Raw genomic sequence first — 27,850 nt, forward strand, 5'->3', positions numbered from 1 at the left:
TACTTTTTAGCATGGTGCCATTGCTGCATCGCTTAGTAAAGGGAACTAACTCTGCAAACCGTGCAGTTTGTGATAGTACAAATTACAGTCTTTATCACAAGTTGTTTGAACTTAAAATATTTACACATACAAATTTGAATATATTTGTTTTTGTGATCTCTGCCTTAATTTTAGATGGTCATTTGATCACGCTTTTTTGTTAATTCTGTCGATTTTTTATTTCCATATTTTACTGCTTACTAATGAAAAGTCATTTTACTTTCACATCCTTGAATTCATTATATACATCTGTGGCATCATTTCAAGTCAGGTTTGTCAGGAATTCTCCCTAAGTGGGTTTTATCTTTATGTTACCTGGAAGTACCTGGTTTTAGAATGATTTAAACCACCAACACAATAACAATAAGAGACCTACACACTGTAGTGGTTAAATATTGTAGGCTGACCTTTACACACTATGCTTGACAAAGCAGTCATAGCCATCATTTGTCTAAACCTTACACAACCTGAACAAGTCTGAGATGCAGTAATATGGTTAAACCCTCTGATTTAATGAGCCAGTATTGTACTCTGCCCAACCTTTAAAACTGTTATTTTCGCCTTCCAGTCTTCTTTCATTAGCTTTTTGTCTGTTGTGACATTTCCTCACCTATTACAGTAGCTCTCAAGGCTAAAAATATCCATAATCCATCTCATTCTGTCTCTTTTGCAAAGGAGCCAACAGATCAAGAGAGAATTGTGCCTGTATTCAACATTTAAACTCTCTCTATCTCTCTAATCCCATTAATGAATTGGTAGATTAGGGTCAACCTATGGCTAAGCGAGATCCGGACAAAATTAAAATCAAAGCTGAATAACAGTCACAAAAGTGTACAGAGGGCAGAGACAGAAAGCCAGAGAACAAGGCAGAGGAAAACAGTGCCCATCAGCAGAGAGATGTGAAGCTGAAGGGCAGGGGTGAGAGAGGGAGCAGGGAGAGAATGTGCTGATAGGGTAATATGAGTGCACAAATGAAGAGCCCAAGTGTGATAGAGCAAGCACCGAGAGACTGCGAGAGAGAGATCAATAATTAGATGAGGAGAACGCTCGGGGGTGGACTGAAAAAGTGCTACAACTGTAAAAAAAAAAGAAAAAAAAAAAAGAAAAGTTGCGAGTTAATCAGAACGAAAAGAATCTGTGTAGATTTGCTTCATGGAGTTCTTTAGAAACCTGAATAAATTAGTGTAGAAACATACTGAATTCAGAGAGCTCTCTGAATGTTTGATTATCATGAGAATTATGTGAATCATATCTTTTGGGAGAATGTTGGTTGTGGTGTATCGTGCAGGAGACAATAACCAGGCCAGGAATGGCTTCGGAACACGTCTTTACTTTGTTACTTCTGGGAACAGACTCCACACTACCGGTGCCACTTGGCTGGGTAAAACACACCAATAATTGTTGGCCAATCGAAACTTAACACAGCAACTGCCTTTGCAATAATGACCCACAAGGTGGCAACCTCAATCTGTAAATCACATAAATCTATTACATTCCTCCCCTTTTAGATTTTTATAACAATAACCATTGTAAGTTTAGCAATGATTAGCAACAACTACATTGCATTTCAATCTCACAACAAAAAAATCAATCTACTGCCCCTGAAAATTTTTCTCAACTTGGCATAATATTAACTCCCTATTAACAACATAAAATGTCTCTTGGCAGCTTACATTCACTGTGCAGATTTGAATATACTGCGATTTAGAGAGTCAGTCTTTGAGGTGGTACGCAGACCCTCTGTGGGTACCGACGTTTCTCAGGTGAGTTTTTGTTTGCGGTGTGTGATGATGACACCTCGACAACCTGTTCAGTTTAGTGAGAACTGTAGGTGGTATTGGCTTCACTGGTGTACTGGGCAGAACATCTGGAAAAGCACAGTCCATAGTTACTGGTGGCACATTCTCAGCCACTGGTGAGGGCAAGCTCGGTGGAAGTGTCTCAACATTTCCTCGCCATGGCAACATGTGGTCAACATGCACTGTGCGCTGCCTCTGACCCTCTGGTATCAGGTATGTAACAGTTCCCAGTCTTTTAAGTACTTTTGCCTGAATCCATTTCTCTACTCCTCCCCTGAAATTTCGGATACGGACAGCTTCTCCTTCCTGAAAGAATTGAAGAGATGAGCCGCCATGGTCATGATGACGTTTCTGTGTGGCTTGTTTCTCTTCAATCCGTCTGGCAAGCTCGGGCTTAAGCAAACTGAAACGGGTTCGGATCTGGCGTTTCAGAAATAACTCAGCCGGTGTCCGTCCAGTCACGGTGTGGGGTGTACTGTGGTACATGAGCAGGAAATTTGCAAGTCTGTGACTGAGTGGCAAGGGAGCCTTTCCCTCCGCCTCCAACACATCCTTCATCAGCGCACGTTTCAAAATCTGCACTGACTTCTCTGCAGCTCCATTTGATGCAGGATGGTACGCAGGTACAGCAGTGTGTTTGATACCGTTTTTCTCCAGAAACTGTGTAAACTCCCTCGACACCAGCTATGGACCATTATCTGATACCAGCTCTTCGGGCAGTCCATATGCAGAGAACAGGCTTCGCAGCACTTCAATGGTGTTGTGAGAGGTGATGGAAGACATGGGAAAAATTTCTAACCACTTTGAATGGCTATCTATGACCACCAGAAAATACTGCTTATCCTTCTCAGCAAAATCAATGTGAATTCTCTGCCACACTCTTTCTGGCCATCTACAGTGGTGCAGCGGTGCGACTGCTGGCATTTTCTGAACAGCTCGGCAGATAGAGCAACCTTTCACCAGCTCTTCAATTTCCCCATCACAGCCAGGCCACCACATATAGCTGCGGGCGAGAGCTTTCATGCGGCAGATACCTGGGTGCACATGATGAAGGTCTTCCAGTAAGCGTTGTTGATAACCTGGGGGTATGATGACTCGCTGGCCCCAAAGAACGCAGCCTTGTTCCGCTGACAACTTCTGCCTGCGTATGAAATAAGGCCGCAGTGTTTTGTCCTGAACATGACTGGACCATCCATTCATTGTGTAGCTCCACACCTTGTTCAGTACAGGATCTTTTAAGTGGCTCTCTCTCTTTTGCACCCACTGGTAGTTCCTCAACGTGTGAGAAGTAAAAAATACCTCCCTCTTCTCCTGTGTTGTCGACTGAGGCTCTGGGTAGGCGAGACAAAGCATCAGCGTTTGCATGATCAGCTGATCTCCTGTACTCAATATCATAGCTGTATGCCATGAGGATGAGAGCCCAGCGTTGCATCCTTAATGCTGCTAAAGTTGGAACAGCTGACTTTGGTCCCAGGATAGTTAACAATGGTTTGTGATCTGTGATGAGTGTGAATTTCCTCCCATATAGATATTTATGGAATTTCTTTACTCCAAAGATGATGGCAAGTGCCTCCTTTTCGATTTGGGCATATTTTCTTTCAGCCTCAGTTAATGTCCTTGATGCAAAAGCCACAGGCCATTCCTCTCCATTTTCCATGACATGAGAAATTACCGCCCCTACTCCATAAGGTGACGCATCACATGCAATCCGGAGTGGCAAGCGTGTGTTGTAATGCACCAACACCTCATTGTGCTTTAATAGCTGCTTTGCGTCTTCAAATGCCTTAGCACACTCAGAAGTCCAAACCCACTTGGCCTCTTTTCTCAGCAGGTTGTGTAGAGGGTGGAGGATGGTGGAGGAGTTTTGCAGGAAACGGCTGTAGTAATTAAGAAGACCTAAGAAGGACTTCAGCTCTGTGACATTTGTTGGCTCAGGCGCTTTGTTTATGGCTGCAACCTTTTCATCAGTTGGGTGCAGGCCATCCCGGTCAATGCGATGTCCCAGATACTCCACACTGCTCTGAAAAAACTGACATTTAGACAGTTTCACTCGGACACCATGTTTTTCCAGACGTGTGAGCACCTCATCCAGTCTTTTTAAGTGCTTCTCCTCAGATGAAGCAGTGATGAAAATATCATCCAAAAAACATGTCACATGGTCCAGCCCTTGTAGAATCTGGTCCATAACTGACTGAAAAATTGCAGGTGTGCTGGAAACATCATAGCTGAGTGGATGAAATTTGTACAGGCCCTTATGAGTGTTGACTGTCAAATAGTTCTCTGATTCTTCATCTAACAGCAGCTGCTGGTAGGCATGAGAAAGGTCAAACTTACTGAATGATGTTCCTCCTGCTACAGTAGCAAACAGATCTTCTGTGTTAGGTAGTGGGTATGTCTGCTCTTCCATATACTGATTGATACTGACCTTGTAGTCGCCACAAATCCTAATTGTTTTATCTGCCTTTGGCACAGTGACTATCGGAGAGGCCCACTCACTCTTCTCAGTTTTTGAAATCACTTTAATTTCCTCCAACCTGTCCAGCTCCTTTTCTACTGCTTCCTTTAATGCGTAAGGAACTGGGTGAGCTTCGCAGAGGATTGGTGTGGTGCCTGGTTTTATGCAGATTTTGGCTTTAAAACCCTTTATGCAGCCTGGGTTCTCAGAGAACACTGCCTGGTGGCGCTGTAACACCTCGTTGACTCCTGGGGTCCACTCTGCCTGTGTAAGCACCCTGTGTACTGTGAAAATCTGTTTCCAGTTCAGGTGTAGTTCCTTTAGCCAGTTCCTACCAATCAGAGCTGGTCTACTTCCCTTCACAATGACAAGAGGTAGGGTGACTTGCTGTGTTTCATGATGCATCCTCGAACAGTGATACTTTGGCCTGATTATGATTTCAGCTTTAACCTGGGGGCTGGTTTTAAAAGGAAATGGTTCAGATTTTTCTGGTAGTAATCCTCAGATACCACTGACACAGCTGACCCTGTATCCAGTAGCATTGTTGTGCTCTTATCACCCAGTGCGACATCAACTGTGTACCCCTTTTCACAGCTTGAGGTGGAGTATACTGCATACACTCCAAAAAGTTCAGTCTCTTCATCCCCTCTGGATGTATTTCCTTCAGCTTCCACATACTGAGTTTGAGACATGGCTTTTCCCTTTCTACATGCACGGGCTATGTGTCCAATTTTGGAGCAGGTATGACACTTTTCATTTTTAAATCTGCAGTCAAGTGCTGACTGTCTTCCCTCACATCGATAGCATGTCTGTTGTGTCCCAAAATAGTTTTTTACTCCCTTTTGGCCTTTGCTTTGTGCTTTACTATTATTTTCTCGTCTAAACTGTCCTTTCCTCCCCTTCTCAGAAAAAGCATTAGCACTTGACAGGGCATTTACCTGATGAGGCTCACTGTGTCCAGAAAACTCAATTGATTTCTTTGACGCCAGTTCCATTGCCACTGCAATCTCACAAGCCTTTGGGAAGGTCAGATCCTTTTCAGACAGCTGCCTCAAAGCCACCACATAATCAGAGACAGTTTCACTCTCTTTCTGGTTACGCTTCTGGAAACGAAATCGTTCCGTGATTACAAATCGGTGCCAGCTTGTAATGCGTACTCAGTGCTTTCACCAGATCAGGATACTGCATAGTACTCGGTACTGTCGGCAACACTAGATTCTTCAGCAGCTTATAAGCATCAGCCCCAATCACTGAGAGAAACACGCACACCTTCTTTTCATCCTTGATTTCATTTGCCAACATCCACTGCACCAGACGTTCCAGATATGACTCAAAATCCTCCTTCGCGTCATTGTATTCATCCACACGACCGACTGGCACAGCCATGGCAGATTTTTTCGATGCTAACTGCTAGTCCAACTCTTGCCTGGTTCCTCCGCAAAAAAAAAACAAACTCAGATTTTCTCGAGTACGACCAGTGTACGGTGACTCTTACACCCCATTTACGCAGTGGTATTCAGTCAATATCCTCGTCGCCATTTGTGGTGTATCATGCAGGAGACAATAACCAGGCCAGGAATGGCTTCGGAACACGTCTTTACTTTGTTACTTCTGGGAACAGACTCCACACTACCGGTGCCGCTTAGCTGGGTAAAACACACTAATAATTGTTGGCCAATCGAAACTTAACACAGCAAAAGCCTTTGCAATAATGACCGACAAGGTGGCAACCTCAATTCTTAGTGCTGTATCGTAGGCAACTGGACGTGAAGACTTTTCACCTCTCATCCACGAGGCTTCTTCAGTTCTAACTAACTGGAGGGGAGTTGCAGGCTTTTAAACTCTGTGTGGGAGTGTCCTTACAGAGTCGTTAAAGAGAGTTAGAGGGAGTAGGCCTGTTTAAAAAGGTGGGTTTTCAGATGGGATTTGAAGGTGGAGAATGAGTCAATGTTCCTGATGCTTGGGGGGAGGGAGTTCCAGAGACGGGGGGCAGAGCGGCTGAAGGCTCTGGCCCCCATGGTGGACAGACGGGCAGGAGGCACAATGAGGCTGATAGATGATGCGGATCTGAGTGTCCGGGAAGGGGTGTTGATGTGGAGGAGGTCAGAGAGGTATGGGGGAGAGAGGTTATGGATGGCCTTGAAGGTGTGGAGCAAAATTTTGAAGTCCATGCGGAATTTGATCGGAAGCCAGTGAAGCTGTTGCAGAACAGGTGTGATGTGATTGATGGATGGGATCCTGGTGATGATGCGGGCGGCAGAGTTCTGAACCAATTGGAGTTTATGGATGACCTTGTGGGGGAGACCAAAGAGAAGGGAGTTGCAATAGTGCAATAGGCGGGATGTGACCAGAGTGTGGACCAGGATGGCAGTGGAGTTGGGAGTAAGGGATGGACGGAGGCAGTTGATGTTGTGTAGATGGTAATAGGCTGACCGGGTAATGTTATTGATGTGGGTTTGAAATGAGAGAGTACTGTCAAGGACGACACCCAGACTCTTAACCTGTAGGGAGGGGCAAACAGAGGAGTTGTCGATGGGGACGGTGAAACTTGGAGTGTTAGTGAAAGTGGATTTGGAACCAATGAGGAGAACCTCGGTTTTATCACTGTTGAGTTTCAGGAAATTGGAAGAGAACCAGGTTTTGATTTCTTGTAAACAGTCACAGAGGGAGGAGGGCGGGAAGGTGGAGGTGGGTTTGGAAGAAAGGTAGAGCTGGGTGTCGTCCGCATAACAGTGGAAGTGGATGCTGAATTTACGGAAGATCTGTCCAAGGGGGAGGAGATAGATGATGAACAGGATGGGGCCAAGTACAGAGCCTTGGGGAACACCAGAGGAGAGGGGAGATGGTTGGGATGTGAAGGTTTTCAACTGGAAGAACTGAGTGCAGCCGGAAAGATAAGATTTAAACCAGTCCAGGGGTGTGTCGGAGATACCAATAGATGTTAATCTGTCAAGGAGGGTGGTGTGGGAGATGGTGTCAAAAGCCGCACTCAGATCGAGGAGGATGAGGATGGATAATAATCCGGAGTCAGCTGCCATCAGGAGGTCATTAGTGATTTTGAGGAGGGCTGTTTCTGTGCTGTGATGTGGGCGGAATCCAGACTGGAACAGTTCGGAACTGTTCGTAAAGGTTATTGTTATGGAGATGTGCGTGTACTTGTGAAGCCACTGCTTTTTCCAGAATCTTGGAGAGAAATGGTAGGTTAGAGATCGGTCGTAGGTTGTTGAAGTCACTGGGGTCTGAACCAGGTTTCTTGAGTATAGGTGTAACAGCAGCAGATTTAAGAGTGGATGGTACAGAACCAGAAGTGAGGGAGGAGTGAATGATGGCAGTTATCAGGGGTAACAAGGAGGGGAGACAGGCAGTGACTAAGGAAGTAGGCAGGGGGTCAAGTTGACAGGTAGATGTTTTAGATTTCTGAATGAGGTCCGAAATGTCAGCAGCAGTGGGCAGTTGTAAGCTGGAGAACGTTTGAGAGAAGGGGGCGTGGAAAACTGGAGGGGATGGAATGCAGGGGGTTTGAGGGGTCAGTTGCTGGTGAATCCTGAGTATTTTATCATTGAAGAATGACATTAGGGAATTGCAGTGATCTGAGGAATGAAAATGTGGAGGAAGTGAGGTCGGAGGGCGCAGTGTGTTGTTGAGCACTGAGAACAGGGCTCGAGTGTTCCCATCAGCAGCACTGATTAGACCTGCATAATATTGTGATTTAACTGTGGAGAGGGTGTCTTTGTAGAGAAGGATGTGGGTATGGTACATTTGTTTGTGAACAGAGAGTCCGGTTTTTTGAAGAGCCGCTCTAGTTGACGTCCCTTGGCTTTGAGTTGACATAGATGGGGTGTGAACCAGGGAGCAGAGTTGGTGAATGACAGTCCGAGTTTTAACAGGAGCAAGTGAATTCAACAGGGAATGAAGGCCATCGTTGTAGTGGGTAACCAATTGATCAGGAGTGGATGAATAACTGAAACTGGGGAGGCTGTTAATGCCTCCCCAGGCATCTCTTTCCTCTTTCAAACCATCTGTCTTCTCTGGCCAAGATGTTTACATTGTTGTCCTCAAAGGAATAATTTTTCTCCTTCAGATGTAACTGGACAGCAGAGTCTTGACCTGAGGAGTTGGCCCTTCTGTGTTGTGCCATTCGTTTATGGAGAGGTTGTTTTGTCTCCCCAATGTACAAATCTATGCAGTCCTGGCTGCACAGAACAGCATAAATTACATTACTCTGCTTGTGCCTGGGTGTTTTGTCCTTAGGATGGACAAGTTTCTGCCTCAGCATGTTAGTAAGTTTGAAGTGAACTGGGATATGATGTTTATTGAAGATACTTGTCCCCCGACAAGGAATAACGATGTTGTTACGTTTTTTTCTTCTCCTCCTCTTTGTCTGCTCTGGATCTTTTGACAAAAGGTCCAGTTTGGGTAACCACAGGTTTTAAGTGCTCCCCTGATGTGCCTCTGTTCCTTCTCCTTCCCCTCTGACTTAGTGGGCACGGTCTCAGCCCAATGAGAGTCGAACAGCAAGTATGTATCTGTGTGTGTAGGTTTTCTGTACATCTCAATGTTGAGGCTTCTGTCTTCTTCAATGTGTACTGCACAGTCAAAGAAGTCCATCTACCTCAAACTGGAACGACCGTCTTTGAACAGAGGAGGTGGACTACGACATTACTTATCACCCACCTACAATGCAGTACTGAGCTCCCTCCCCAGATAGCTTAACGACCATTCACACCTGGCCTCACCTAGCCCTAGCAACCCACATGAAAGCTGGTTGGGTCAACGACCCACAAGTGGCCCTAACGAGCTCACACGTGTCCTTAATGACTCTGTAAGGACACTCCCACACATATTTTAAAAGCCTGCAACTCCCCTCCAGTTAGTTAGAACTGAAGAAGCCTCTTGGATGAGAGGTGAAACGTCTTCAAGAAACTGAAACACGTCCAGTTGCCTACGATACAGCACTTAGAATTACCATGTTCGATGACTGAGAATCTCCACAGCAACATGGAAGTACCATAAAGTGAAGTTCCTTAAAATGGCCAATTGAGGCTAGCTCTAAAAGCCAGTCAATCTCTTGACAAAACCCCTTGTTAAAACCCCTTGTTAAAATGCACATTCAGGGGTGTGGCCGCTTTCAGTGACAGTGTTTGCTGAGCTTCACCTCAGCTAATTCCAGTCACTGATTTTAATCTCCCTGCAGTGTTTGTGGTGTAGGTGCCTTTTGGAGAAATTGTATTGCAAATATTAGACACATAATATGACTTGGTGTGCAGTTAAATGAACTACGAAACCAGAGCAGAGGGACAGACGCCAGTGTTTGGGACTAAAGAGCCACTCTGTTCGCCTTAACTGGCAGACAGCTGGTAGAGCAGGCAAGCTCTGGAGGAGCTCGCCTGAGCAGAGCCAGGAGAGTCGAGGAGAGCAAGAGTTTGTTATGAACTGGGATTACAAAGACTTATCTTCACACTTCTCCACCTCTGCAGAAGCAAGTTCAGAGGTGCCCAAATTCAATGTAATATACTGTAATTCTCTAATCTGACTGCTGAATGGAGGGAAGTATGCTTTACTTCATAAAACATACAGAGAGGAGATGGGAAAAGGAAAAGACACAGGGCGATAACAGAAGTTATGGAATTTTACTGGAGTCAGAGGCTAAACCGAACACAAACACACACACACCCTTGTTGCTGGTTGTTGCTCTACAGCTAATGTACAGAAAGGCATTCTGTCTGTTTGAGGCAGATGAACCCCAGGGTCAAACTTGCACGAGTAACTCAAATAAACAAAATGGTCCCACAATCAAACGGGCTTCATTCAGCTCTCCCTTGCTCAACCCATGCTGCACCTCTTTAACATTTTACAGCCAGGTTTATATTGTGTTTTTTTCATTTCTTTTAATTCATGTAAGAATTAACTTGAATTTAAAACTGTTTTAGGACATACCTACAGCAGCTTATGTTACACTCACTAGTAGGGATGTAACAATACTAAAATACTAAAATCTACCTCCCTGTTGTTGAGCAGATGACCAGGGCCACGAAAATCTCTTTCAGCATAACTGACGCGTTATTATTTCCTAACTGTATGTTCAGTGGTTGTCTGGTGTTGATGGTCTGGCATTGTGTTTTTCTCATGGTTGGTCCGTAAAAACAAACAGCCGGTGGTACAGCTGACGCAGTAGATTGTGAGCTGTAGTTTCCCCATTGGTAAACACACCATCACTTTGGCTGTCACAGTTGTAGTGTCTCTGGGCTCTTTAGGTGAAGCAGACATGCTGGGTGGCGGAGCAGCGGCAGGGCAGCCCGGCAGCAGCCCATCCTGCGGACAGCCAGCCTGTTTGCTCCACCTAACAAGCCTAGAGGCACTCACAGCAAAGAGCAACAGTTTGAGTCAAGAAAGCAACCAACAAAGCCAACCAATCAGAGGCTGAGTGGGGCGGGGAGACACTTCTTGAGCAGTATGATTGTGGCCTCTGCTGTTTAAACAGACCAATACAATGACAAGGAGAAACAGTAAAATGCATTTATACTGATTTCTCTTGTTAGATCCATGAGGTTCATGAGCAAAATAGCCACGTGATATGTTGGAATATATCGTCACAGTCCCGCGACGGTATTGCAACATTTTTGAATCGTGATATCGGGAAATTCAGGTATATCATTGCATCCCTACTCATTAGGTGTAAATGTGTAAATGTATGTTCTGTGTGTTACTATGAGATGACATACAATTGATAGGGCTGCTTCAGTCATGGTTGTATTGGAGTACTGATGGCACAAATGATCAAATTTGATTATTTATCTGTATTGTAAATTTTATTCCTTGTTTAGACTTTATTTTATAACCACCGTGACAAAATCCAATAAATCAATTAAAATATGATTTATAAGTGTTACTTTTACCTTTTGATCTACAGTTGATGGATGAGCAATCATGTAAAGGTTTTGATATAAATCACGGAAGGAAACACGTCAGCTTTTGGTCATTATATATTTAGCAGAATGACTCTGAAAAACTTCTCTGACCACAGGACCGGACTCACCAAGTCTAACTTGTCTGATTTGAGGCGTATGTATGGGTCCAGTGTGATCTTAGGTTTGGCCCCCACTGGCGACCTCTGGCTGGTTGTACCTGGAGAAAGGATAAAGAAAAAGGAGGGTGGAGAAAATAAGAAGAAAAAGGAGAAATATGGTTGATTTTTGTCTGAGACAACGGGGGAAAACACTGACCAATTGTATGAGAAAAACAATCCCATGTAGAAAAAATGTAAGTAGATAGGCTATGGGCCTTTAAACAGAATGAAGAGAGTGTACGAGTCAACAGTACTCCTAGTAAACAACAGGAGGAGAAATATCATTGGATAATCTGTAATATCAGAGTGGATGGACAAATATTCTCAGCGGATTTGGTGGAAGTGTTGTGGTGTTAAGGGAGGTGTGTGTGAGTGTGTGTATGAGTGTGTTTGGGTGGAAGGATCAAAAGCAGATGATTAAAAAGAGGGGAGTGGAGAAAGGTGGATGATTATATAGATGAGAGTGAGGGAAAACAGTGAGAGAGGGGAGGGCAGACAGCCAATGCATAATATTAATTTGATGAGTTTGTCTGTCCCAGATTTGTGAGTCTGCTTGTTGTGGCAATGGGAACCTTTCGTCTGTGAGTCTGCGCACCCTGTTACTAGATGAGCTGATTTCACTGACTACCCTCCACCTCCTCCTCATACCACCCAAAGGATTTGCATCCCCCCCCCACAAACCACCCCTAACTGGTGGTGATGACTGACAGCCCTGCTGTCGTGACAACAGGCGTGCTCTAGACACTGGTTAGACCCATATACCGCTCCTTATTATACAATTTGCTGTCATTCTAGCAGAAAAATACATCAATTAGGAGTATTTACATTATTCCACTTGAAGTAAGGAAACAAAATATGACGTATCAAACTCATCTGCTACAATTTAATGTATTTATTTAGGGATAAGCCAATACTGTGATTGTGATTGTGACTATTTTGTGCCAAGTGTTCCAAGTGCTCCAAAATAAGATTTTAAGTTTGTGAAATGATGTTTAGACATAATATCAAACCCTGTGGTTATATAATATTTTGCAGACCCATGAATAAAACTCTGCATGAGAATGTTTATAAATGTGTACAAAAGATCTGTGGTTGTAGAATCATTTGGGAGTGTCAAAACAAAAGTAGTGCACAAATGACTTCAACAGTGAGGTCACACAAAGACAAGGAAAAAGGAAGGGATTATGTGAATTAGGGCCGCACAATTAATAGAAATATTATCAAAATGGCATTATGGCCAAGTGCAATATCCAAATCTCACAGGCTGCAAAATGTGTGACAAACAGATTCTAATGAAGTTCTGTAGCACTGCTGAGATGTCCTGGCCTACAAATATGGTTCTCCAGCTATAAGAAAACATGTTTGTTTGGTACAGACCCCAACATCCTCATGATTCTAACAATTCAAATAGAAATTGTGATGCAAAAATGATCATTTCCAATAACTGTGAGTCAGGCCGCAATCATAATGTTTGAATGTATTTTAATCATATTGTGTAGTCCGAATACACTTGGACACATACACTGAGGGTACAAGTATGAATTTTGCCCCTATTCTTGGATGTAAAAAGTGGGCAAAATGTGTGACTGAAGTGTGTGGGTATGTCTGTATGCAAGTGTAACTTCAATATCACACACAGTTATCTGCTTTAAATTTACACTCAGATGGACCTCAAAGCTGTTATTTTTTACTCAGTGTTTTGGTGTAACCTGACCATTGATGGTGTAGAATTTGGGCACAACACGCACACAACTTGTAAAAAATAAGGCACAGCATGCTCAACTCACATTAAGACCTAAATACTGGGTGCTTAAGGTAATAAATGGTCCAAAAATAGAAAGATTTTACAATGAAGAAGGGCTGCTTGCCTTAAACGTCTGTGTCAATATTAAATAGTTAAAATGGGAGTGCTTTCCTTGTCTTTCTTTTTGTGTATTATTTAACTCCAAATTTTTTGTGCACATTAAGAAATGGAATTTACCCCCTATAGTCTTGTTTCCTACAGTGACTCCCCTCGAGATAAATATGTTCTGTTCTGTTAATGACTGGTTGGAGCTGCTTCTCTTCATGGTTCTCCCTTGCTACCATTAGCCTATTACCAAGAAGAAACAACAACCACAAAAAAAACAAAAAACAAAACAAAGCAAAAAACAAGACATCCTTGTCAATAACTCTGTGATTGTGGAAATATGTAAATTATTTGTGGAAGAATTTTTGTTTTTAAAGACATGTCAGATAAACACAGATAGTCTCTGAAATTATAATAAAAAAATAGTAAGACCTCAGATAATAGAGATAATAGTTGCATGCAAATAGGTAGTTATATAAGTTGACAGCTAGATTTATCTCCCTAACAGGATTGAAGACTGTCAATGACCTTTCCCCCTGCTGTGCTTTAGGACAGGTCAGACCAGACACTTCGGAACAGTGTTGTGGCGATAAAGCTATTACCCTGCTATAGTCTTGGGTAGGGTATTTAGACTGTGACGGTGTGGACTGCAGGGGGGTCCCAGGAGCAGTTAAAAGTCAAAACAAAATCAACTTTTGAAAAAATGCAACCAAAAGTCAAGCTGAGGTGGTTAATCGCATAAGCCGGTGATCAGACTGTCTGATCAACAGTATTGTTGTTCAAGCCATTTAGACTAAATCTTTAAAGTGATACTTTAAATATAGCCAATTACTATAATACTTATAATGGAAGTTTTTCATGATTTCTTATAAGCACTGGTTGATATGACACATTCTCTGTCAGGGTGAAACAGATTCTGTCATACAGTATAGGATAAAACAAGACACATGCACAAACAACTATTGGTCTGCCAAATTGCTTCGCATTTCTATTATGTTGCCTGGTGCCAGCATCCTGCTGCCAGGAGACTGCATAAGCAGGGGAGGAGAAGTTTGTTTGTCTGTTGTCGATGGAGAAATCCTCTCTGGAAAAATTGTTGCTCCCAAGCCAAGAGCAGGAAATTGGGCACTATCCAGGTGGAGTACACAGACCAAATGATGATACTCTCCCAGTTCCCTAAACTAATCACCCAAACGCCTGATTTGGTCTGAATACTGCTTAAGGGGAAGGTCAGCCGACTCAAGCAGATGAGTGTGCAAATGTCTATATGTGTGTATGACCCAATGTCATCAGTGGGCTGAGGAGGCTTAAGTTAAAGCATAGGTGCCAAGCAGAAGCAGGAATAACTAATTTAATGAAACTTTACTACTCAAAGATCATTGGCTATTAGACCAGGGACTTACTTAATATAGTCCATGTACAGTATGTGAAGGGTCTCCTGACAGTGGCATCTTGTAATTGATGCAGAGAAGGCATTTGACAGAGTCAAAAACTGTCCTCACAAGTGACTACTGCTACTGAAGGTGCTTAGGTGCTTTGGGGTTGGTGGTTACTTTCCTAGATGGGTTGAACTTCTGTCTCCTGATTCATCTGCAGAATTATCACACCATTTAAGCTCTTTCATGGTTTGAGACAAAGCTCACCAATTTTAACTTCACTTCTTGTAACAGCCATGGAACCACTGGCAATAACAAGAGGATCACACCCTTCAATTTGTGGTAATAAGACAGGGGACATGGAGCATCTATCACATTGTATGCAGATAATACCATCATGTTTCTATCAGATCTTGGACAATCAATGCCATGCCTTTAAAATTTGATCACTTTTTGGTCAATTTGGTTGCATCTCTGGTTTTAAACAAAGGTAAATCACCTTTAATGTTTCGAAATGAACAAGAGCAAAGTACCAATGATATGCCAGACGTCTATTACAACAACCAAATGACATGTTCAGTGGAGCTCTGCTCTGGTTACAAAGTGAATTACTGCCCTCAAAGAGTTAGATTTTCTTATGCTATTCCTTTAGAATAAACTATTAATTCTATGTGAAAAACACTGATGTTGTCTGGCATGAAGTACATAAATACCTGTGCATCTTACTAGTGTAGCCTTCTTTTTCACCAACTTGGCCAGTGAACACTTCAGCCCTGCTAAAAGTGACATGGGACCTTAAACATGGCTAGCTAAGGCCATAGCTTGCTGTCTCTCTTTGAGGACAACAATTAGATATAGTTTGACGAGATGAAAGCAAAGTTCAACGTGCCACAGAAACACAGAGTACCCACAACATAGACATCTTAGTCTGGCACACGTCATTAAAAACAAAAAAAAAAATGAAGTGCAACAACCTTTTCCACGAAATGTTTCAGCAAAGGGCGTATTCCGGCATTCTATAATTGCAGAAACCATAAAGACAGATGTGGAAGAGAGGACACACAAGAGGACATCTAAGAGAATGAATGGGGAATAAAAAGTTCAAAGGCACAAATGCAAACAATCTCTTGTATTTACTTTATTTTGTTTAATATATTTTCATATTTTATATCTTTATTATTTATTTTTTAATTCATTGTAATTCTTTGTCTTTAAAAAACGTTTTAGCTATTTATCTGTTTTCAACTGATATTTTGATTATTATTTTATGAACTGCCATATGTTAATCTTTTTATTGTTTCACTTATGTATCGACTGTTGTATTAAATGTATAAAAACAGGTAATATATGTTAAATAAATTGACATAAAAAGAACAAGTCTTTACCCTTGCTTCTCATGATATTGAAAATCAATCAATCAATCAATCTTTATTTGTATAGTGCCAATTCACAAAAGTAATCTCATGACACTTTCCGAATTGAGCAGGTCCAAACCATACTCCTTGATTAATTTATTTACAGCGACCCAACATTTCCCATATAATACAGAAATAGTTTGTCAAGAATCAATGTATTTCTTTTGTAAGAAATGATATAAAGCAGTATTTGTATCTGCTCACCTCACCACAAACTGCTGACATCTGTCATGGCTAGCAACTGGCTTAACCAATAAGAGCCTGACAGGGAGCTAAGTGGTCACAGCACCTAGGAAATAACCTTGACTCGGGTAATCCAACCCAATAGGATTGGGACAGGCTGTCGGGTTGGCTTTGAGCTGGGACCCGTGGACGACCCTCGACATTAGAGCTGCTGGTCTGTTTTACCATCTTTCTGTTTTATCATCAAACACTCTTTTACTGCAAACTGACTGTTTTTTTTAGTGTTTTAAGTCTTTAGGTTCTTCAGCAGAAGTATGTTATTTTCATGTGAGCTGGACCCCAGGAAAATATGCAACACCTGTTATTAATGTGCCCATTTTAGTTAATCTAACAATATGAGGTACAACTGAGGTATGACATTTACCGTATTTTTTATTAACACACTGACTGTCAACAGGAAATCCCTGACCTGAACTGACACTATCAGGACACTTTAATCAGATATATTTTGTTATGTTGATTAAATTACTTTAAGCGCCCTGTGCAACATGGTCTGAGCCAGTTCAAGCCTCCGAAACACTAGACAGCAGCAACGAGATGATAACATAACAAATCATAATTTACACATCCAAAAATTCAAAGTTAACATTTTTAAAGATCTAATTATAAAATGTTCTGACATGTCATTTTATAATGGACACAGAATACTTAAATACTTAAATAATATGGTATATTAATATGGTGGACTCGTATGTTCCCCGTAACTGGGGCATTGAAATAATGAATTAAATTAATTCGGTCTTTGGCAATGAATGATTGGACTATTTATGACTGCAAAACAATACGGCCGCCAGTAGCAATCCCTCCCTCTCTCTGGTTGTGCAGCGGGACAGCCAGGGCACCCAGTGGGATGTGACACAGGAGAACAGTCGAGAACACGCATTCGGCCACAGGGTCTCACCAAACTTCCTCCCTCTTGTTGTCCAGCAGGCTATCAGGCCCGAAAATCTCTGTCAGCATAACTGACAAGTTATTATTTCCTAACTACACGTTCAGTGGTTGTCTGGTGTTGATGGGGGATTGTGAGCCAGTTTCCACGCCAGTAAACAGACCAATGACTGGCTGTTGCAGCTGCAGTGTGCAGTCTGCAGGGAAGCCGGCGGCAGCCGGCCCTGTTTGCTAACTAACTCCTAACTAGCCTAGAGACACCCTTGCAGCAACAAATGAAGCCAGCCAATCAGAGGCAGAGTGGGGAGGGTCTTATGAGAAGTCTTCTTGAGCAGTATAATTGCGCCCTCTGCTGTTCAAACAGAGCAATGCAATGACAAGGGGAGATAGTAAAATGCATTTATGCTGATTTCCCTTGTTAGATCCACGAGCTTTACAAGCAAAATAATCACATGCTATATTAGATATCGCCACAGTCACATGACGGTATTGCAACGATTTTTATAGCGATATCACGAAATTCGGTATACTATTACATACAATATACTACAGTATGTAGTTTTTGAAAATACAAAATCAGAAATATAAAATGTTGTAGCAACATCCCTATACAAGGAATGTTGGTATATCTCAGATAAAGACCATTTGTCAGTTTTTTCTTTTGCAATTAAGTAATCCAGCTTGATATCCTCATATTTCATATCTCTGCCTGAGAGTAGAAGCTCCAACCCACATTAACTTTAGCTGCCTGTTTCTAACCGTTATAATTATTATTATTCCTGGTTTCAGTCAGGCAGCATTTACTGTCTTCCTCTTATTATCATTATGAGATAAGGACAAGAGTGGAAAAGCTGTGTGTAGGAAGCAGGCAGAAATTGGGGAAAAAGTATGTCTCTTATAATCTGTAAGACATTTATATGCTGCTACTGTATCAGCATAGGCTCATGATTTTCAGAAACACCAAGGATAAATTATCTGATCCATCACGACAGTTAACTGTCATGTAGTTTCTGGCTGTCTTCTTCTCCCTGACTGTTTTTTGTTTTTGCTAGTTAAGTCTGTCTTTTATTCTCTTTCCAATACACACCAGTGCTGAAAACTGAACAATAATGAGCTACATTCACTGTTAAGATACAACTTTTTCACAATCACATTCCTTTGAACTTTCAGGTCCCCTACTGTGCTGTGGTTTCTGTTAAATCTCATCCTCTCCTCTCCCCCCCTAATCCCCAATCTCCGTAAGAGAGCACATGTTCCCTGATTTTCATTTTGAGATGAGCTAGGTTTATCTTATGTGTGTCTGATTTCAGGGACTCCTAGGACAAACTACTAAAAATTTCAACTATGATTTGGCAGGTGTTTAATAGTCCTTGGAAGAGTATTTTTATGGCATAACTGCATTGTAAAACTCTATTATACAGGTAAATAGAATGATAGAGAGAGGGGTGGACAATGATGGTAAAGAGTGATGAGTGATTCTGATGACTTTTCTGGGTCCATTTTAATAGGGCTTTTGGTACACCCATTGCACCCCTATTTCCACTGGTCGAAAATCCCATTAAACTCGCTAAGATCGGGCTTTTGTGTGCAATGGGAATGTTAAACTCTGCATTTACGCTTGGGTCAGTTGACTCTGCAGTAGACACAGGTTTTTATCACCTCGGCTCAGCTTTGATCTAAACGTAAGACCTGGTGAACACGCTAAATTATGCCGTGCAAAGTAGTGGTGCGTTATCAACATCCAGTGGTGGTGCGTAAATAAGGAAGGAATTTGGGATGTGGTCTATTCAAGGACGTTTTATTACTGGACACAGTGTTGGAGGTGGAGCCCTTTTCATTCCTGTGACAGCTGCTCAGTGGTGGTTTGAAGCCAAAAAAGCTCGACTTCCCGGAGATGAAAATACCTAAATCATTGACCAAGCTGGCTAACTTCCGGTTTAGCGCTCGGCTAATTTGAATGGGGATAAAATAATTTAGACTTTCCAAATGTTATTGGACCAAATGGCTCAAATTATGATAGTGAAGGGGTTGTGATGCTCAAAAGAATGTATCCACTGTTTTACAGACGTTTCTTTCACAATGGGTCTATTGTTGTTTTTTCTTCTGTTACAACTGTTTCCGGCACATTCATGACCTGATGTCAGTGACGTACAACGTAACGCTTCAGATAAAAATCACAGTTTTTATCTGAAGGGCCTATTGTCCATTTTCCCAATATCCCCCAGACCTTGCATGCGAAAAGTGGGAATAAGGTCGATAGGCGATTTTTAGCTGGTGTACCATACGTTTAAAAAACCTGTGTAGACCCGCTAAATTTGGTGGAAAAGCAGTATTAGACTCAGCCACAAACACTACAATGGGAAAGTCTAAGGAGCTCAGCACTGACCTGAAAGAGCACATTATTGATTTGACCAAGTCAGGAAAGTCACTTGGAGCCATTTTAAAGCAGTTACAGGTCCTAAGATCAACTGTGCAAACAACTGTTGGTATGTATAACGTGCATGGCACAGTTGTGTCACTGCCAGGATCAGAAAACACAAACTATCACCTGCTGCTGAGAGAAAACTGATCAGGATGGTCAAGAGTCAACCAAAAACCACCAAAAAGCAAGTCTGCAATGAATTAGAAGCTGCTGGAAGACAGGTGTCAGTGTCAGCTCGACTGAAGTTTGCTGCTGATCAACTGGACAAAGAAAGAACCTTCTGGAGGAAAACTGATTAAATAAAAACTGAGTTGTTTGGCCACAATGAGCAGCAATATGTTTGGAGGAGAGAAGGTGAGGCCTTTCACTCCAAGAACACCATACCTCCTGTCAGGCATGGTGGTGGATGTATTATGCTGTGGGGCTGTTTTGCTGCCAGTGGATCTGGTGCTCTAAAGAAAGTAAATGGAATAATGAAGAAGGAGGATTATCTCCAAATTCTTTAGGAAAACCTAAAATCATCAGCAGAAGATTGGGTCTTGGGTGCAGTTGGGTGTTCCAACAGGACAATGATCCCAAACATACATTAAAGTGGTAAAGGAATGGCTGAATCAGGCTAGAATTGAGGTTCTGGAATGGTCTTCCCAAAGTCCAAACTTGAACCTCATCGAGAACATGTGGACTGTGCTGAAGAAACAAGTCTGTGCCAGGAAGCCAACAACTTTAGTTGAATTTCACTGTTTCTGTCAAGAGGAGTTGTTAAAAATTCAGCCAGAGGACTACCAGAAGCTTGTGGATGGCTATCAAAAGCACCTAACTGAGGTGAAAATGGCCAAGAGACATTTAACCAAATATTAGAATTACTGTATGCATATTTTTGATCCAGCAGATTTGGTCACATTTTCAGAAGACCTATAATAAATTCATTACTGAACCAAACTTTATTAGTGTTTGTTGTGACAAAGTAGTTTGTGTTCCACTCATTCCATCACAGAAACATGAGAGCTGTAGAAATCAGTGTGTGTGTGTGTGTGTGTGTGTGTGTGTGTGTGTGTGTGTGTGTGTTCATGCTAATGACGGAACATGTCACCCTGTGCAATACTGGGTGGCTCACTGATATATCAGCCTATGACACAATTTTGCTTACACACTGAAAACTTGTAGGATGCAGTGATTGTTGCTTTAGGTCTCCTCATGGATTTTATTGACACTAACACAAGCAGACTATTGCCAAAGATAGTTGTCCTAAGTTATATTAGGCTTTATTGTTTACTATGAATAAAATGAGTCACTGTAATTGTTAGTACTACCAATACCACTGTGCACATCTACACAGGTCTCAGCAGACAGAGGAAAAGCAAAAGACATTAAGAGAGTGTGTTAAGGGAGGTATTCTACCTGAAATATGAATGTCTGGTGGGCAGATGTCAGGAGAAGATGAGGGCACTGGGGCTGGCTCTTCAGCACATATCTGAGAGGGGAAAAAACAAATAAAACAGTGTATAATTGCTGACACACAAACTAAATGATAATATTAACACTGTCCAGTTTTTAGGTGTCCAAAGGTAAGGTTTTGTAGTTGCTTTGGTGGGACAGGTCTGATTTGCAGGAGGTCACAGAGATCTTTGAGATAATAGTGAACTGCTATTCTACTGGAAAATAAAAAAAATCATTCTCCAACAGCTGCACATTAAAGAATGGAGATCAATGTGGAGGCTGGACAGTGCCACCAAAATAGTTTTACACTTTTACTTTGTGAAATAAGACAATCTAATTAACCTGTTATTAATATATTAATTCAATTTACAGTTAATTAATTAAAGTAAAAATAAAACATTTTAAACGTTTGATATGGAATTTCAGGATTAAAAGCAATTTAAATTCCATTTTAAAAATTAACTGATTATATGTTAAAAGAACTTCTGACATAATGTCCAAAAAACCTTGACATATTGGGTATGTTTTTAATGCCTAAAACAAAGCATAACTGACCTCAGGTGATCTGATGTGGACTTTTAAACGTCCGGAGTTGTAGTTGTTACTGGCAGCCCGCTGGATCCCATTGTGCAGAGAAGTGCTGCTTGGAAAAAGTCCTTTGCCTGGGATGAAGGCTATCTCCACTGCACTGTCTTGGCTGGAGCCATAATAAATACAAATACAGTGTCATAGGTCATGGTCAAAATATTACATGCACTTGTAATGAACATGTATATCATGCAGTTTTCAGTTCCAATGATTTCTACAACTTATTTTTCTGTGATGAGTGGAACACATACTATTTTGTGACAAAAATATTCATGAAGTTTGGTTCAATAATTAATTTATTATAGGTCTTCTGAAAATGTGACCAAATCTGCCAGATCAAAAATATACATTCAACAAATTGAATGACTAAGTGCTGTATCGTAGGCAACTGGGTGTGTTTCAGTTTCTTGAAGACGTTTCACCTCTCACCTAAGAGGCTTCTTCAGTTCTAACTAACTGGAGGGGAGTTGCAGGCTTTTAAACTCTGTGTGGGAGTGTCCTTACAGAGTCGTTAAGGACACTTGTGAGCTCTGAGTTTCAGAGTCATTGGGGCCACTTGTGAGTCGTTGACCCAACCGGCCTTCATGTGGGTCGCTAGGGCTAGGTGAGCCCAGGTGTGAATGGTTGTTTAGCTGTCTGGAGAGGGAGCTCAGTACTGCATTGTAGGTGGGTGATAAGTAATGTCGTAATTCACCTCCTCTGTTCAAAGATGGTTGTTCCAGTTTGACATATATGGATTCTTTTACTCCTCTTTCAAACCATCTGTCTTCTCTGGCCAAGATGTTTCCATTGTTGTCCTCAAAGGAATGATATTTCTCCTTCAGATGTAAGTGGACAGCAGGAGTCTGAAGAAGCCTCTTGAATGAGAGGTGAAACGTCTTCAAGAAATTGAAGTCCAGTTGCCTACGATACAGCACTACGATACAGAATTACCATGACCTGGATGACTGAGAACCTTCATCAACAAATTGAATGACCAATTCTGGTGATGTGGAGGATTGTGCAAATCAAATTTTCTTTGTAGTATGGCCTCTTAACTCCTTCTGAGTGATAATGATTGATAACAGATGATGACATTTCTGGGCCCATTTAAATAGGGTCGATAGAACTCATTCTATCCATGTTTTGACAGACAATATGAACAGCCAGTGATAATGACAATAGCACCGTGCCGTATTTAAACCAAAATTAACCTTATATCTTCACATCTCACTAGTAAAAAGTGAAGAAGCTTAACAGTAATATTGATTTGATTTAAATCGTGATATACTGTATATCTATAGACTGATATGAAAAAAAATATTGTGATTTTTTTCCATATCGCCCAGCCCTAGTCAAGAGTCAACCAAAAACCTTAAAAATTGCGATGTTCTCATGAAGAACATCACAGTCTCCTCAGAGATTCAGAGTTTATTCTATTTGAGTTACTGAATTAGCTATTTAGATCTATATGCACCACCCACCTGAATTTGACTTTGTTCAGCATGCTTTTGGCCTCCTCGTGGGTCACACCTATCAAGGACTCCTTGTTAATGGCAATGAGCTGATCTCCAGGCCTCAGACGTCCATCCTACACGATAAGGAGAGAGAGCTTTTAGTCATGCTGAGATGAAGAACCACATTGGTTCAGAATTTTCCATAATGGCTCATTCTGTTACATACAATTTGTGAATGTTCTTGATTTACACTGTATTCTCACTGGGCTGGTTGTGTGTGAGAATATCATTTTCAGGCATCTTCGCACATGGCCAAGGATTATCACAATCAGTAACTTTTCACAGCAGGAAGTTGTGTGGTAAGTGTGTTTCCACTGATCTCTCCCCATTAAATTAAACTACATTTGGACTCCGCTCAGGAGTGTATGTATTTTACTCATGGACTACTCTGGTAACTGCACAAGCTTGGGGAAGTGTTTACTACAAACTGCATTATCAACAATGACCAATTACTGTACAAGCTCAAGAAGGGATCAAACCTGGCTGTCCGTGACTCAACTTCAAACATAGAAGCTAAAAGTTTTGCCATGTGTTATGTTGCGTTAACATTTATTTTGTAGGCATTCAGACATTAGAATGTTGCTCGGCTAATGGCTACTCCAGTCTGGGGTGATGGAATAATGCTATTATTATCATCATTAGAAACTGTGGGAAAGTTGAGCTTCATTTAAAGCCTTAAGTAACTCCAAAACCTCAGAAACAACTATTTTAATTAGGATTAGTGTAAGTTCTGATAATTGTGATAATGATGGATGTTTAAGGAACAAGTGAAGGAACAAGACTAAGAGTCTATAGTCATGCTTGCAGCTCTGTGAGGCTGCAGTTAGAGAGAGTGATGCTTTGAGCTAAACATCAGCATGCTAACATGACCACAATGATAACATGCTGAATGTATGATTGTACCAAAAATTGTCTTACATTTCATGGCAATACATCTAATAGTTCTTGAGATATTTCAGTCTAGACCAAAGTGGTAGACTGAGCACCACCACTGTCAACCCAAAAGCCTTGCCGCTAGCATTAATAAATATTTGGAAGCATAGGCCAATGACAGCCCAGACAATGTTGCATGTTGCATTTGTCAAGTGTAGAAAAGTTTGTGTTTTAAGTATGATAAGGGCAGGACATTTACAGCATGACATTAGTCTCAAGCAAACACTTAATGAAACTTGCCAGCTCACAGTAAGCAGAGCTTAAACTTAGGGCAGGCATTGGGAAGTTAAGAACATGTTGATGCTCATGACGCTTCACCAAAGAGAAAAGATCATGTGGTGACCCAGACTGTTGTCCATTGATTATCTCCACTGGTAAATGTAGCCACTAAAGATCATCCTCCTAACTAATCCATTGCACATACAAACCTATCTGTCCTGTTTAAAAGGGGCTTTGCCCCCTTATGGCTACTAAGCAACATGAGGACGATTGTCTCCACCTTCCAGCTAACTCTTCACCTCAGTCATGCCACCTGTAGAAGTTCTCTGACCACTCTACCACTGTGGGTAGTATCAATGGACAACAAAAACTGAAATACAAAAGGTCTGGTGGATGATTTTGTGGGTCTTCTGTTGCAAAGTCAACCATCTGGAAATGAACATAAGCAAACGAAGAAGCTGATAGACGACTTAAGCCTCCTCTGACCCCTGTATCCATTCGGTGGGAGGATGTTGAGATTGGATTGCTCCTATATATAAATCGCAGTGCAACAGACCACAGTGGGCTGGAAACGCAGAGGCTCGCTACAAGAAGGGTTACAGCTGATTCTACATCCTGCAGAGGCTCAGAGGCTCCCACCTCTTCAACACAATGCTGCAGATGTTATGCTGGTCTGTGCTGGCAAAGGCTATTTTTCATGCTTGTATTTCACCTGGATGGCTGTGGTTTAGCAGGACGTACACACATGCTCACTTTGGTGAGCTCTGTGACAGTTTCAGCCCACGCTCAGAGCCTGAGCTCTGAGTGCAGATTTTATTTTATTTTTCGATAATAATCAATAATGTGCGTATTTCACCTAACATTGATGTGCATGGAAACCGATGCCTTCTATGATGGTTTGGGTGGCTATATGAGAAGTGTTCTGCTGGAGAACCTTTAAGAAGTCAGAGGATATGGTATAAAGATGGACAAAGCCTGTTTACATAGTAAGTCCTAGTGGATGAATGCGGGCGACTGCAGTTCTTGTCCACTCTGTGGTTAGACGATTTTGATTTTTACTTTTAGACTTAATTGTTTTTAGGTATTGATACTGTAAGAATATTTTCAGCTTTCAGTTGCAGTTTGGTTAGGTTTAATATAAAATGTCAACATCCAATATTTGTTTCACACAGGACAGGAACCTTGATCACATGTATACCAGTGCTCAAATGGCGCACTTTTTACATTGACGTTAGTACCTGCATTACTCTTAGTAACATGAGGTTTGTTTGAGTTCTGGTGCCCATCGGGAATAAATTAAGTGTCTATCTGTCTGTCCATCTATCTACAGTTCTGGTAATTGCATGGCTGCATAATTCCCCAGCTGACTCATCCAATACAGCAAATCACAGTGCAAGAAATGCTAGCTTGCTTCCTATGTGACACAGGATTAGCGAGTTGGGATTTGGAGTAAATGGACAACCTGCTTCCATAAGCAGAAGACTGAGAAGCAGAGAGTCAGTGTCAGTAGCTGTGGTAATGGAGCCAGACATTAGTGTACAGTGTTGAGTGAGTTAAAGAGACTTAGTGACAGAGTGTGGACACACAGCTTTGCTTTACCATGCTATGTCTCTAACACAGCTGGATGTAGTCTTACCCCTGTACCATTCACCATCTGTTATTAGGGATTTTGAGTTTGAAGGTAAGTGAAAAAGTAATGGGCCAAAAGAAATCTCATTCATAAATGTCTGCTGCACTGAAACCTCATACCTAGGAAAATTGTTTTTATCACTGATGCTGGATTAATGCAGTGTGTGTGGAGAGATGCTTATGAAGTCTAAAATTATTTGTTTCACAACTCGTATAAGTAATTAGTTAGTTATTGACTTAAAACTGCTTTTTGGCCATTTGGAGCAGTGGAACAATTGACACAACATCTGACCTTATTAATTCATCATGTCAAATGTGTTAGCAAATGTGTTAGCAAACAGTTCCACATCCAGACACACAGCACATTATCATATCATATGTAGCATAACCCTGCTACCGCTGTCTTCACTGTATACAGTATGTACTTTTAATATTTTTTATTATGTTTTTCTTTCTTTATTGTATGTATGCATATATCTTTGCTATATATTTTATTTGGTATACTTTCCTTTTCTTACTTTGCACTATTTGTTTCTACTGACCTGAAGAGAAAGCCATTCACAATTTCATTGTACATGTGTATAGTGACAATAAAGGAATATTCTATATAGGAGTCATGTCTGTGTTCACCTAATGAATGCAAGTCCAGTGTTTATTCTCCTTTTAGCTTGTTTTTAGTCTCCAGCAACTCCAAACTCCTACTCAAACTCCTGTAGCTGCTACGTGCCCCAGTATCCTCACCCGCTAGACTCTAATTGTGTCTATATGCTGTTTGGTGCTGAACAGGTAGTGTAGAGTATTTATCAGAGCTTTTCACAGAAAACTGCTGCCTGCTTGGCTGCCTGCTGCATGTGGGAAAAATACAAGAGTTATTTTGTTTGATGGGGGCATCATTCCGGGTTGGAAACTTAAATAACAACCTAAGATGACCCTCAAAGTTTTAACATATGACTGTATATCACACAAAGTCTTCGTAAAGTAATTTCCATCTTCCCTGTATTAAGCTTTAAAGATGTTTGTTCATCAAAATATTGATGGCAGATAAGCAGGTTGTAAGTGAGGTCAAAGCCTGAAGGTCTTCATGCTAAACTGAAATGTACACCTGAGTATTGTCAGCATAGGTGTCCAGTCACATAAGCCAAGGATCAAAGACCATATCAACCTGAAGCTTTATTTTTGGTGGGAGCATGGTCTGTTTTCTCATAAAGAGGCATGTACTGTCAGAAGCCCTGCCTGTAATAAACAGTTTCAGTGTTGAAGTTCTCACTCCAATCAAAGCTTTCATCTCAGCCATGAGGAGAATCTCAACAGATTTTAGAGGCTACATAGTAGTTTTTGCTCTTTTTAGAGATAAGACTGGATAACTGTTGAGGGAATGGAAGGTGGTTCCCTTATGTACATCTTGGACCAAAATGTACAAACCATTGCTTCAACAACTCTCCATATTGGATATTTTCTTAGCCCAGAGGCTCTCTCTCTGATTCACTGGCATCTTGAATCCAAATGATGCAAAACCTTGCAGGACATACAGTATGCAAGAAAAATCTGCTTAGAAACAGCTTTCTTCAAACATAAAAATACAAGTGCAGATTCTGTTTTTTCTGTCTCTCCCCTTCATTCTCCTTCTTTCCTTCCTTGTCATATTGCCCACAGCTGACAGTGAGTGGGCGGACAGAGAGGCAAGGAGGATGGGATTGGGTAGACAGAAGCAGAGAAGCTGGAGAAAATGAAGGAAGGCAACAATATGTGCCAACATAAATCCCAGGATACTGGACTGAGCGGGTACAATGTTCTTATAACTGCTACTTTAGTCAGAAAAACATATGTCAAGGACTTGACCATTTACATTAAATGTTTTTATGAGGTTTGGCAGAAAAGAGACTGCTCTTTAAAGCAGCACTGAATGAACTAAGAACAGCACCAAACACTTAACACATAGTGGACACAGTTGTGGCAGCAAACTGTGGGAAAACATCAGCAGAGTAGTCAGTAATCA

The 27,850-nt window shown here is 41.5% G+C and overlaps 1 protein-coding gene across 2 annotated transcripts in view; it reads right to left on the minus strand.

Moving 5' to 3' along the window:
• Window positions 1-27,850, minus strand: part of LOC141019795 (syntaxin-binding protein 4) — a 72,853-nt gene that overhangs the window by 12,950 nt on the left and 32,053 nt on the right. For both annotated transcript variants that reach the window (XM_073494801.1, XM_073494800.1), the window contains exons 9-12: window positions 23,041-23,147; window positions 21,545-21,686; window positions 20,951-21,023; window positions 11,330-11,418 (exon numbers count right to left, since the gene is read on the minus strand). In XM_073494801.1, the coding sequence (XP_073350902.1) occupies window positions 11,330-11,418; window positions 20,951-21,023; window positions 21,545-21,686; window positions 23,041-23,147 (411 nt within the window). The remainder of the gene's footprint in view (window positions 1-11,329; window positions 11,419-20,950; window positions 21,024-21,544; window positions 21,687-23,040; window positions 23,148-27,850) is intronic.

This window comes from Pagrus major, chromosome 23 (assembly GCF_040436345.1).
Source record: "Pagrus major chromosome 23, Pma_NU_1.0".
Lineage (NCBI taxonomy): Eukaryota > Metazoa > Chordata > Actinopteri > Spariformes > Sparidae > Pagrus > Pagrus major.